Here is a 13,490-nt window from a genome sequence, read left to right on the forward strand (position 1 = left end):
GAGTGGTGCGGTCACCCTAAGTGACAGACCTAAAGTATCCGGGATTCAGGCATCTTCCCTGGCTTGTACATTTTTGGTGATGCGCCCTGGAGGTATCAGACTATTTTAAACAACTTTTCCCCGCTTTTCAAACACTTATTCCGAGTTTTAGACAGTCATTTTGCACGAAATCATTTAACATTGACGGTCTCCTGAAAAAGCACATATTCTGTGCATTTTCAGGAGAGCGTCTATGTTAAATGATTTCGTGCAAAATGACTGTCTAAAACTCTCTTCCAGACATTTAAAAATACTTTCCCCGACCATTTAAACATTATTTCTGGCTTGTAAAGTGCAGTTATGCGCCCTGGAGATATTGCACTATTTACAAAATGTAGCACTCTGTTTATTTCACACCTCCAGGAGAGACCAGGGGGAAATCACCTCTCTCTGCCCCCTCACAGAGCCCCAAGGACGGACTAATTACCTCCAGCATGTCCCCATAACAGTGGGGACTCTGTTTCTTTCACAGCTCCAGCAGAGACCAGGGGAAAATCACCTCTCTCTGCCCCCTCACAGAGCCCCAAGGACGGACTAATTACCTCCAGCATGGGCCCCCTAACAGTGGGACTCTGCACCTCCAGCAGAGACCAGGGGGAAATCACCTCTTTTTGCCCGCTCACAGAGCCCCAAGGACGGACTAATTACCTCCAGCATGTCCCCATAACAGTGGGACTCTGTTTCTTTCACAGCTCCAGCAGAGACCAGGGGAAAATCACCTCTCTCTGCCCCCTCACAGAGCCCCAAGGACGGACTAATTACCTCCAGCATGTCCCCATAACAGTGGGACTCTGTTTCTTTCACAGCTCCAGCAGAGACCAGGGGAAAATCACCTCTCTCTGCCCCCTCACAGAGCCCCAAGGACGGACTAATTACCTCCAGCATGGGCCCCTAACAGTGGGACTCTGCACCTCCAGCAGAGACCAGGGGGAAATCACCCTCTTTTTGCCCGCTCACAGAGCACCGAAGGACGGACTAGAGACCTCCAGCACCCAGTCCCTAACAGGGGGACTCTGTTTATTTCACACCTCCAGGGCGGAGACCGGGAAAATCACCTCTCTCTGCCCGCTCACAGAGCCCCAAGGACGGACCTAATTACCTCCAGCATGGGCCCCTAACAGTGGGACTCTGCACCTCCAGCAGAGACCAGGGGGAAATCACCTCTCTCTGCCCCCTCACAGAGCCCCAAGGACGGACTAATTACCTCCAGCATGTCCCCATAACAGTGGGACTCTGTTTCTTTCACAGCTCCAGCAGAGACCAGGGGAAAATCACCTCTCTCTGCCCCCTCACAGAGCCCCAAGGACGGACTAATTACCTCCAGCATGTCCCCATAACAGTGGGACTCTGTTTCTTTCACAGCTCCAGCAGAGACCAGGGGGAAATCACCTCTCTCTGCCCGCTCACAGAGCCCCAAGGACGGACTAATTACCTCCAGCATGGGCCCCTAACAGTGGGACTCTGCACCTCCAGCAGAGACCAGGGGGAAATCACCTCTTTTTGCCCGCTCACAGAGCACCGAAGGACGGACTAGAGACCTCCAGCACCAGTCCCTAACAGGGGGACTCTGTTTATTTCACACCTCCAGGGCGGAGACCGGGAAAATCACCTCTCATTGCCCGCTCACAGAGCCCCGAAGGACGGACTAATTACCTCCAGCATGGGCCCCTAACAGTGGGACTCTGCACCTCCAGCAGAGACCAGGGGGAAATCACCTCTTTTTGCCCGCTCACAGAGCCCCAAGGACGGACTAATTACCTCCAGCATGGGCCCCTAACAGTGGGACCTCCATAACCTTGCACACCCTGAGTCCCCGGGCCCCCACAGTTAAGCACTCCCCCACGGACTAAACACAGGTATTCACACCCACCAGAACCTCGTGCCCCTGGTGACCTTACAAGGGGGTGGTTTTATGGTGCTTCTGTGTCCGCCCATCAGCATCCATATTGGGCCTTCTTCACGGCATCACCCCCCCTTCTGTGGAGGGTATTCTCGTGCCCCTGGTGACCTTACAAGGGGGTGGTTTTATGGTGCTTCTGTGTCCGCCCATCAGCATCCATATTGGGCCTTCTTCACGGCATCACCCCCCCTTCTGTGGAGGGTATTCTCGTGCCCCTGGTGACCTTACAAGGGGGTGGTTTTATGGTGCTTCTGTGTCCGCCCATCAGCATCCATATTGGGCCTTCTTCACGGCATCACCCCCCCTTCTGTGGAGGGTATTCTCGTGCCCCTGGTGACCTTACAAGGGGGTGGTTTTATGGTGCTTCTGTGTCCGCCCATCAGCATCCATATTCGGCTTTCTTCACGGCATCACCCCCCCTTCTGGGCTGGAGGTTCAAACACTTTAACTTTTGTTCACCCTCCTCTGGCTTACACCTCCTCCGCCAACACTTGAGCGCTCATCACAGGGTTCAGCACCAAGGAGAGTGCCTCCCCGGTGCTGATGGAAAGTGGCACTTTTTCTGCCCCTGGTAATCATCAAGGTTATTGTTTTTTTTTTTTTTTTATTTTATTTGAACAAAAAACACAGTTGACAGTACAGAGAGGCTAAAACATAAACTATTTACACGTACTACTGCTACTATAACAGTACTACTAAATTTCTTAACCTACGTTTTAAAGTGCAGTTATGCGCCCTGGAGGTGTTGCACTATTAACAAAATGTATGCCCAGGATTCTGGCACCTTTCCTGGCTTGTAAAGTGCAGTTATGCGCCCTGGAGATATTGTACTATTTACAAAATGTATACACAGGATTATAATAATAATTATATACACGGTATACATATTCACAATGTTTAGCGGGATTCAGGGGACCAAATTAGGCGTCTAATTCTCACGGTGCACCAGGGCAAACAGGTTGAGTCCACGGCCCCTGCCCCATCATCAGGAGTGTCAACCAGCCCCGGTCCCGACTTCATTGGCCTCTTTCCCTCCCGCTTCCGCTTCCGCTGCTGCTGCCGCTCCAATGACCCATCAGGTGAAGATGATAGAGTTGTACTGTTATAGCAGCCCTCTTCGGAGGTCTCCCCATCTGACAGCGGTAGACATCCTTCTGATGATGATGCAGCTGCTGCCGCATCTGATGACGCCCTGAACATGGAGCGGATTCTCAATGCCTCCTTTATACCTGGCGCATTCGCGTAGAACCGGTCCGCCGTGGTTACGTCGTGACACATAAACCTGGCGAGAATCGACCGGCTTTCTGGATCTTGGTGATGCTTGATATTGTCAGCCAGGGCAGTGCGCAGGATTGTGAAGGTGACGGCTGTTTCTAGCCCAGCATCAGCCCATGCCCTCTTCAAGTGAGCGTTCAGGTTCTTGGAGGCCCGATTCCCCCTTGTGAAAAGGAAGAATTCATTCTGAGGACCCAGCAATGCCTCTTTAATCCCCATCCACCGCATGACCCAGCTAAACTCCTCTACTGTAAGCGCCAGCTGTGCTTCGCCATATGTCTTGGCCGTCTTGTGATCCTGCACATGGATGATGTAGCCCTCAGCAGTTCCCCTTATGGCTGCCTCTAAGACCTCACTGTTTTTCATGTTTGCGTACACGCCCGTACGGTGGCCATACAGGAGGCTCCAATGGAGGGTGAGATAGCCATAGAGAAGCTTCTGGGTGGTTGAGGTCGGCGTGCCGGCCATCAGGTCGAGGAGCTCCGGGATGCGCTTCTCAGCGGCCGCCATGGCGGCGAGAAGCTCCGCCTGGCTCGGCAGACGATCCAGTTTGTTCCTCTTCACCTTAAACTGATGTAGAGTGACTGCCTTATTCAAGTGTTTCATGTTGGCTTTCACCTCTCTCATTATGTGGGTCATATCAGACTGGGTGAGCTTGCACCCCCGGGGCTTTGACTCAGACATGTACCCCATGAACTGGTGCACATTCTTCAGGAAGAACTCTGATGTTGTGACTGCCCGGCCCGGCTTTACAATATACTCGCTCCAGCCACGGATCATCTTCATGTTTCTTAGGAACAGCCAGTCTGACAGGCGGTTAACACCATGGGCCATGTATACTATGAAGTTCTTTATCCGGCTGATCTTCGACACAACATTGTCTTTCTGTTTTACTGTCGGAGCGACACCCAAACAGTGATCCAAGTATGTCTGAAGGTACGCCTCCATGCTTCTAGGCAACGTGATTTCACGCATGGTATTCCCCCGTCCACACCCAGTGGACCAGTAATTTGAGGGAGAGGGCAAGTCATTAGCCAGCTTAGAGGCACGGGTCTTCCGGCATACAGGGGTCTCGCTACCGGAGGCTACTGCAAACATGACAGTTTCCACCGGGGTCTTCACAGGGGTCTCGCTACCGGAGGCTACTGCAAACATGACAGTTTCCACCGGGGTCTTCACAGGGGTCTCGCTACCGGAGGCTACTGCAAACATGACAGTTTCCACCGGGGTCTTCACAGGGGTCTCGCTACCGGAGGCTACTGCAAACATGACAGTTTCCACCGGGGTCTTCACAGGGGTCTCGCTACCGGAGGCTACTGCAAACATGACAGTCTTCACCGGGGTCTTCACAGGGGTCTCGCTACTGGAGGCTACTGCAAACATGACAGTCTTCACCGGGCTCTTCTCAGGGGTCTCGCTACCGGAGGAAACTGGTAATATGACAGTCTTCACTGGGCTCTTCACAGGGTTCTTGACCGGTCTCTTTCCACCGGAGGCTACTGCAAGCATGACAGTCTTCATTGGGCTCTTCACAGGGTTCTTGACCGGTCTCTTCCCACCGGAGGCTACTGCAAGCATGACAGTCTTCACCGGGCTCCTCACAGGGGTCTCGCTACCGGAGGTTACTGGGGACTGCATGACAGTCTTCACCGGGCTCTTCACAGGGGTATTGCTGCCTGAGGCTACTGTGTTTATGCCGGAGGTATTTGGGATTGCCAGGCCCTTAAATCGTATACATTCGTCCTCTTCCTCAAGAACAGCAGCACTCTGCTTCCTGGGTTTTAGCTCCTTTTTCAGCCTGGAGCGCAGGGTCTTCACCTCATCATTGAGGGCATCCTTCTGAGCCCTCAATGCCACATTTTCCAGCATCACCTGCCTGCAGTCCTCGTTGTCACACTCGGTATGTGGGGAGAAGGGTGGAGGGTGCCCGGGGTATTCCTCCTCATTGTCTATATCCAATGATGTAGCCATTCCAATGATGGGGTTAGTCTCACGGAGGTCATGGAGCAACTGCAGTGCCACACTATGCTTCAGCCTTGCCATGACCTGATGTGCCTTATGTCGGGACAACTCAGGGTGGTCATGTTTTACATGACGGTCCAGTCTCTTCCCAGCGTACGAACACCCAGCGATGGGACAGGGTTTGGTCCGAACATTTATCCTTCCACTGGCTATTTTCAGGAGGATTCCCCTCTCCTCCAAGTTCCGCACTGCATGCTTGTGCTTAAGGTGTTTGTTCAATGCCAGATAGAAGAGTCTGCACACCGGGCATTCAGATGACATCCTTCCTGAAACACACATAATGATTTTGATCAAAATTATGTTATAGTTCTCCGTTTATATGCGTTAGCGTGAGCGGTGGTTGCGACACTGGGTCCGATGCATCAATTCATGGTGCATGGACGAAGGGAAGTATTGGGTTACCACCGGGTCAGATGGTCCCACTTCCGCACCAACGCGGGGCTGGTGATGGCAACATTGGGTCCGATGCATCAATACATGGTGCCCCGACCATGAGAGGGTTTGGGGTACCCCGGAACCAGGCACCACCCCAGCAGGAAACGGGTTGTATGGTCAAAGGAGGAAAGAGTGATAGAACCGGGGTAAAGCAAAGAAAGTGTCCGACAATAGTGACTTGTGAGGCGGCCAGAGAGTCTGTCATATCTCGGTCCTATCCTCCAGGCAACGCTGTGGCCAAAACTGGGCTAAAAACTAAAAAAACTAAAAAATATTTCATCCAGGGAAATTTGGGTGAAAATGAAAAAAAAGTACCCCAAAATAGTCCTTCATTAGCCAGCAGCAGTCCCCTGTCGACTCATGTGACATTCCTCCAGGGTTACATAGAACCAGGGTGTGGGCTCCGAGCCATCTCCGAGACATCTCTAGTCCGTGTTGATAATGGGGGAAATGTACCCCAAAATAGTCCTTCATTAGCCAGCAGCAGTCCCCTGTCGACTCATGTGACATTCCTCCAGGGTTACATAGAACCAGGGTGTGGGCTCCGAGCCATCTCCGAGACATCTCTAGTCCGTGTTGATAATGGGGGAAATGTACCCCAAAATAGTGCATCATGACTCAGCAATCATCACACTCAACTTTGGTGAGAACCGGGCAAAGGGGTCAAAATCCGTCAATGTGGGGGGGTGAAACGGCTGTAAGCGAGCCCTGGGGGGGGCACCCGGGACCGGGCAGTGCCCCCGGCAGAAGGAACCGGGTCAAACGGGCCAAAACAGGGAAAAAAAATAAAAATAAAAAGAACCAGGCAAAAGGGGGGAAAATGGGAAAAAAGTGTCCGAAAATAGTGCCTCATGACCCCGCAGGAGTCCCCCGCGGACTCCCCTGACATTCCTCCATGGTCGAAATCATCCAACTCAACTTTGGTGAGAACCGGGAAAAGGGGTCAAAATGTAAAAATTGTACCCCAAAATAGTGCCTCATGACCCCGCAGGAGTCCCCCGCGGACTCCCCTGACATTCCTCCATGGTCGAAATCATCCAACTCAACTTTGGTGATAACCGGGCAAAGGGGTCAAAATGTAAAAATTATACCCCAAAATAGTGCCTCAAAATCGGGTAGAGTCACCTGCAAAGTGCCCTCGCATTCCTCCATGGCTCAAAATGTCGAACTTAAACTATTTGGAGAACCAGAGAAATGTAAAAAATACGCCCCAAAATAGTGCCTCAAAATCGGGTAGAGTCACCTGCAAAGTGCCCTCGCATTCCTCCATGGCTCAAAATGTCGAACTTAAACTATTTGGAGAACCAGAGAAATGTAAAAAATACGCCCCAAAATAGTGTCTCATAATCGGGTAGAGTCACCTGCAAAGTGCCCTCGCATTCCTCCATGTCAAACTTTAAGTATTGAGAGAACCAGGCTGGGGGGTCCTTGAGGCACAAAATTAGGCCCACTCAAAGTGCTTGGTGAGCGGATACATTCTTCCATGATTTGCAACAGCCGTTATTTTTCTGAGTGCACCCAAAAACTGGGTTTCCGATTTCGTGCAGACGGTAGTTTGAAAAGTATGGATGAATCTTTTTAACAGAGAAGTGGAAATGAAGCCCAGGGACTTTTTCCCCTTCTCCGTTGTACCAACCATCGGAGAAGGGGAAAAATCGGCCCTGAAGCGCCAATAGTCTGGCCCCTTCTCCCGTTGGCACTCTGTCATTTTTTTGACAATTTTTCAAAACTTCATTTTTGATTATTTTAAGTTATAATTAAGCGTTTTCTTCAATTTTTTTTGCTTTCCACGGGTGGGGGCGCCTGGCAGGCCGCCTATGAGCACCCAAATTCGGCCTGGATCATCCAGGATTTGTGGGCTAAGCTCCATAAACTGACTAAATCACCCAGAGAGGTCACCTTTCTAGCCCAAATATATATAATACAAATACATTTAAATAGTAAAAGGTGCACTTGTGCTCTGCATTACCCGGAATTTTATTTTCATAGCCCCATGATAGTGATTAAAAATCATTTTCATGGGAAAAAGTGTTAAAAACGCCTGATTAAATTATATGCAGGACCCCAGTGAGCTCCAGACTATGTGCATTGTGTTGGGGAACCATATAAATGATAGAATAAATGCATTTAAATGCAAAAATAATGATTTAAAATCATTTTAGGGGGACAATTGTGGAGAGGAGCCTGAAAATGACTCTGCAGCAGGCTGCCTATGAGCACCCAAATTCGGCCTTCTTCACGGAACCACGACCCCTTCTGTGGAGGGTATTCTCGTGCCCCTGGTGAGCACACAATGACCCAGGAAAGAGTCTTCAAAACACAGGTAAAACTGTGTTAAACAGTGGGGTAACATGTTTGAAATGACAGCACACTGCTGCTTGTTGGCAGCCTGACTCACTTGACTTGTCTCACACACACCCAGGGGGGGAGAAAGAGGACACATTGACCCAGGAAAGAGTCTTCAAAACACAGGTAAAACTGTGTTAAACAGTGGGGTAACATGTTTGAAATGACAGCACACTGCTGCTTGTTGGCAGCCTGACTCACTTGACTTGTCTCACACACACCCAGGGGGGGAGAAAGAGGACACATTGACCCAGGAAAGAGTCTTCAAAACACAGGTAAAACTGTGTTAAACAGTGGGGTAACATGTTTGAAATGACAGCACACTGCTGCTTGTTGGCAGCCTGACTCACTTGACTTGTCTCACACACACCCAGGGGGGGAGAAAGAGGACACATTGACCCAGGAAAGAGTCTTCAAAACACAGGTAAAACTGTGTTAAACAGTGGGGTAACATGTTTGAAATGACAGCACACTGCTGCTTGTTGGCAGCCTGACTCACTTGACTTGTCTCACACACACCCAGGGGGGGAGAAAGAGGACACATTGACCCAGGAAAGAGTCTTCAAAACACAGGTAAAACTGTGTTAAACAGTGGGGTAACATGTTTGAAATGACAGCACACTGCTGCTTGTTGGCAGCCTGACTCACTTGACTTGTCTCACACACACCCAGGGGGGGAGAAAGAGGACACATTGACCCAGGAAAGAGTCTTCAAAACACAGGTAAAACTGTGTTAAACAGTGGGGTAACATGTTTGAAATGACAGCACACTGCTGCTTGTTGGCAGGTAAACATTGTTTAATTGTTTAAGTGTTTTTAAATGTATGGAACAGTGTTTTGTCTCTTTCAAAACTCTCCCGTCATTGGCCGGATACATGGGGACGATTTTATATTCACTATGACCGTTACTATTCCAGTGAGACGAAGTACGTCCGGTGACAGGAGTGATCCCATGTTAATTTTGTCCAAAAACCAGAGCATTCCCTTATCACTATAAGAGGTGATATGTTTTTATTGTGTTGTGCAGAGAATCTTTTTTGTGACTTCTTCTTCTCGACTGACTTTGTTACCTTTCCGGGACAGGACACAGTTTGATGGCAGTCACTCGCAGCAGCCGCCCCTCTCTCTTCCTGCTGTGTATTCAACAGGTGCTTTCTTTCTAAAGCTGATGACCGGTATGTGAGACCTATTCAGTGTTTCATTGAAGGTTTTTTTTTTAAGTGTGCATGTAGTATGTGGTGGATGAAGTAATCACACGCTTTACCTCAAGGACCAGTGTGTAGGATATAGTGGCATCTAGCAGTGATGTTGCAGATTTTAACGGAAAACCCCTCCCCTCTCAATTTCCAGGCACGTTGGAGAACTGGAGTTTTTTTTAAATATATCATTTATGTATCTTTTTAAAGGAATCGCCCACTAAAGACAATGTGTACATTAATTCCTTACGTTGAATTCTCAAATAAAACATAAACAGTGTAGTATTTTTTTTTAGTAGACTACACTACTGGATAAATGGGTCTTTTTTCCTGCACAAGTTTTGTAAGACATTGTCAATGGATGTTTTGCTTTTCTTAAATGCGACCACCATTTGAATAAGAAAAAAACCCACCTGGCATTGTTTAATACAAAATGAACATTTATATGTGAAGTATTCCTTATTTATAAGTTAGAGCATTTTTTCAACCAATAAAGAAACACTCAATCACAGTTTCAAAACTCATTACAGAATCACCAAATTCAAAGTTACATGGTTAAATATAATTGATTATACATTTAAATCTACCTAACTTTATGAGTTAAGTCAGGCAATTTTTGGGGGAAAACAATATATAACTGAGTATAAGCAGAAACACAGAAATATGTTGACTTCAATTACGGTAAGTGACGCTTGTGTTTAATTGTAGAGGACTGGACAGGAGAGACGCTCACCAGTGTCTTCTACACCGGAGACCTCCTGCCCCTCGAGGCCTCTTACAGCAGTTCTGATGCGGGATACAGAAGCCTGTTTATCGACGGCTGTGTCGCCGCTCTGTCTCCTGACCCGAGATCAGCCCCCAGATACTATTTTATCGAAAACCATGGGTAAGAGAAGCTCAGAATACAGTATGATACTGATAATTGGCTCTTAAATTGCATTCAAATTTTATTTTCGTCAGGTGCTTCAATGATGCCAAAGAGGAAGGATCAAATGCACTTTTCAATCCCAGAACAAGATCTTCTTCTCTTCAGCTGCAGCTCGATGCCTTCCTGTTTCCCCAGGACACACGGAACTTAGTGAGCCACTTCTATAACCTGAATGATTTTGTCATGTTTGGAAATGCTTCGAGGTTGTATAATGACATTTCTTTGGTCTCTCTTATATTAGATTTTTATCACTTGCCAGCTGAAAGCGACCTCTGAAAAGCAGAAGAGCAGCCCCGTCAACAAAGCCTGCAATTATATAAATTCAAGGTGCTTTTATTACTTACTTTGTGAATTGTTGCTCCTTACTGTAATATTGCAAAAGGTTTGTCAGTGTATCATTTACAAAGGCTCATCAGGTTAACAATTCTTTATAAGGTAAAACTGGTTCAAATGTTTGCTATTAAAGGTGGGGTAGGTAAGTTTGAGAAACCGGCTCGAGATACACTTTTTGTTATATTCCATGGAATGCTCTTAAAATATTCATTGCTATCGGGATGTTAAGTGCTTTGACAAAAAAATCCATAAAAAAATGTCATCTGTGGAAGCCGTAATACTGTAAAAAGCACGACCATTCATTTTAGCCGGCTCGGCTAAAATAACTGGATGGCCTACCTGCCTGTCAGCCTTCCATCTGTGCACAAACTTATCTCGTGCCCTCATTGGTCATGTGCGTGTTCGTGTGTGTTGGAGGAGGGGCTCTGTAAGGAAGTGGCAGATTTTTTTCCGGCTGTGTACTTTCAAATTCTAGCGCACTCGAGCTGGTTTCTCCAAAATTACCTACCCCACCTTTAATATTTCTTGCTGCTTAAGTAATCAAGTTACTTAATTAAGGAAACATGTAAATATAAGGATAAATACTTTCTAAAATGAATTTTCCATGCTGTCTCTGTACAGCCAGATCAATGTAACAGTGATGCTTACCTCAGCATTTGGACTGAAACAGTACACATGTGAGAGGAATGTGCTAAATGTCAGCTTTAAGAATATTTTAGAATGTTGACGGTGCCCATGGAGTATATGTATACAAATAAATGGCTATTATTTCAACATTGGATTTGAGTGTAAATGCCCTCAACTCAAAGCTAAAGGAAAACAATGATTGTTTCTGTATACTAATCATCAGATGGATAAATGTCGATGGCAGTGATGTGTGTCGATGTTGCGACGATACATGCTCGAGCAACTCTCCCACCGGTCAAACAAACCTCGGATGTCTGATCCCTGAAGGTAAACTGTAAATCCTACAGTTTTATAACTTTCATAATCTGTGATCTGTCTGTGAAAACTGTCCCAACTAAATATTATTTGACTCTCACTTTCATTTTTATTCATGTTTCAGATTTGGTGGCACGTGAAACTGTTACTCTGGGCCCTTTGATGGTTTTGCCATACAAGTAGGCGAAGCATAACAATCCAGACAATAAAGGATTAAATATTTGTCTATCAATCTCACCCTCCCTGACCAAACTTCAGCGTAATACTTATAGCTTAATACTAGCAAAACTATTATTTTAATGATTGTTTAGTAAGGAATGTTTATACAACATAAACATTAAAGAAACAAGAATGTTTAGTCTTTACTGTTAATACCTAACATGGCTCTAAACAAAGCCACACAACTGGTCTGATGAAACATCCCCGTAAATAAAAACAGATTACACTGAATGAACATTAAATGTTGCTGTCAGGATAGACACGTATCAGTGTTTGAAAGAGGAAAATAAAATGTGAATTTCTCTTACCTTCAAAAAGCTGAATGAAAATAAGAATGCATGCGAAGCTCGTCTTCATGGCCTTTTCAGTTATGAACTCACTAATAAATACTAAAGTTGACTCGCATTGTACTCTTTCCTTCAGTCTTTGTGAGGTTTTGTGGACAGCCTCACTTTATTTATTGTTCTTCACCTCTGAGCAGGAAGGGGAAATCAAAGCAAGAACAGCCGTTGAAACGCTGCAGTTGGTTTTGCACACACTGATGTTTAACTGAATTTGAAATAAAACTCAGGATGTTATGCATCAGACTTTAAAACTTGTATCCACTGGATTAACACCACTAATGTGTACAGTTACGCAAACAAACCCTTCTCAAAAAGTTTTTCTCAGTGGTTGTTAGCAATATAAACATTGCTCCCCATAAAGTAGTTTATATATATAACACTTTTTTATAGTATCCTAGTAAGTCTTCTTATAGCGATCCTGTTATTGATATTATCAAGTGAGAAAAGAAGATATATCACTTTCATGTTGTATCACCGGATATGTCTGTTGTCTGCAAGATGAGTTTGAAAGTGCAGGTCAGGAGGTGAGTCATCAGCAGCAAAGGGGTGGATATATATTATAAGTTATTGTCCTGTAAGCATGTACGCCGGCACAGTCCGATTCAGAAGCTCTCATAAATAATAATAAATATATATTTTTATTTCAAAAAAAGTGCTATTCACATACAAGACAATACAATGTGTCCAAATATAAAGGAGATAATGATAGGAAAGAGTGAAAGAGGTTAGGTCAATAACCCTTGATAAGAATGGGTTCGCCCGATATGTCAGTGGTTAGAGCTGGCAGCCCATATGCAGTCACCGCTGCCTAGTAAACCAGTTTGAATCCTGAACCAGCCGAACATTTCTGGCATGTCCTCCCCTCTGTCTCCCCCTTTCAACTCTAACATCTCCAATAACGGCCCTCTGGACCAAAAAAAACTAAAAAGTATGAACGGAAAAACAAAATGGATCAATCTAAAATAACATAAAATATTTAGGCAACAGTACAGGGTGAACCTCTGAAATGGATAATTAAGAATAGTTTTGAACTTTATATTTTGTAAGTCATTTTAAATTAGTTGGGATGATTTTAAGTATTTGGAGGTTTTTTCAATACTTTCTTTCTTTGAAATGCATGGATTGATTTTTACATGACATGTCTTATGTTTCAAACATTTAAATCAAATTGTATTTATGTAGCTCAAAATCACAAGTTTTAAATTTGTATTTGATTTGATTTGATTTACAGTCAGTACAGATCAACAAAACATGAATGATAGTTTAAAAACATAATAAAATGACACCATATACCACAATAATAATGTGATAGTGTTTACAAATTAAGGATCCAGGGGGATGTCAAAATGCTTCCTGCATGGTTTTCATGAACTGCAACACTAACATTTTATTTAAAATCCAAAGTAACAAGCAATGAAACAAATATATGCACATTTTAAACATGTGAAAACACCCTCTCTCTCAATCAGCGTCATGTCTTGAGTTCAGAGTGTGCAGCCAATTAAGCTGAT

The 13,490-nt window shown here is 45.8% G+C and overlaps 1 protein-coding gene across 1 annotated transcript; it reads left to right on the plus strand.

The window, feature by feature from the left end:
* Nucleotides 1-9,012: 9,012 nt before the first annotated feature.
* On the plus strand, nucleotides 9,013-12,230 carry LOC117493155 (zona pellucida sperm-binding protein 3-like). The gene is made up of 7 exons (XM_034143591.1): nucleotides 9,013-9,017; nucleotides 9,101-9,192; nucleotides 9,922-10,099; nucleotides 10,174-10,291; nucleotides 10,383-10,468; nucleotides 11,325-11,428; nucleotides 11,541-12,230. Exons 2-7 carry the CDS (start codon nucleotides 9,186-9,188, stop codon nucleotides 11,597-11,599), a joined length of 552 nt encoding a protein of 183 aa, XP_033999482.1. The 5' UTR covers nucleotides 9,013-9,017; nucleotides 9,101-9,185; the 3' UTR covers nucleotides 11,600-12,230.
* The last annotated feature ends 1,260 nt before the right edge of the window (nucleotides 12,231-13,490 follow it).

The sequence above is a fragment of the Trematomus bernacchii genome, unplaced genomic scaffold (genome assembly GCF_902827165.1).
Source record: "Trematomus bernacchii unplaced genomic scaffold, fTreBer1.1, whole genome shotgun sequence".
NCBI lineage: Eukaryota > Metazoa > Chordata > Actinopteri > Perciformes > Nototheniidae > Trematomus > Trematomus bernacchii.

Bases quoted from the DNA above. Each gene is read 5' to 3' on its own strand.
- LOC117493155 (XM_034143591.1), top strand. The intron at 10,292-10,382 runs GTGAGCCACTTC...CTCTTATATTAG, and splicing joins CCCAGGACACACGGAACTTA to ATTTTTATCACTTGCCAGCT. The intron at 11,429-11,540 runs GTAAACTGTAAA...TTCATGTTTCAG, and splicing joins CGGATGTCTGATCCCTGAAG to ATTTGGTGGCACGTGAAACT.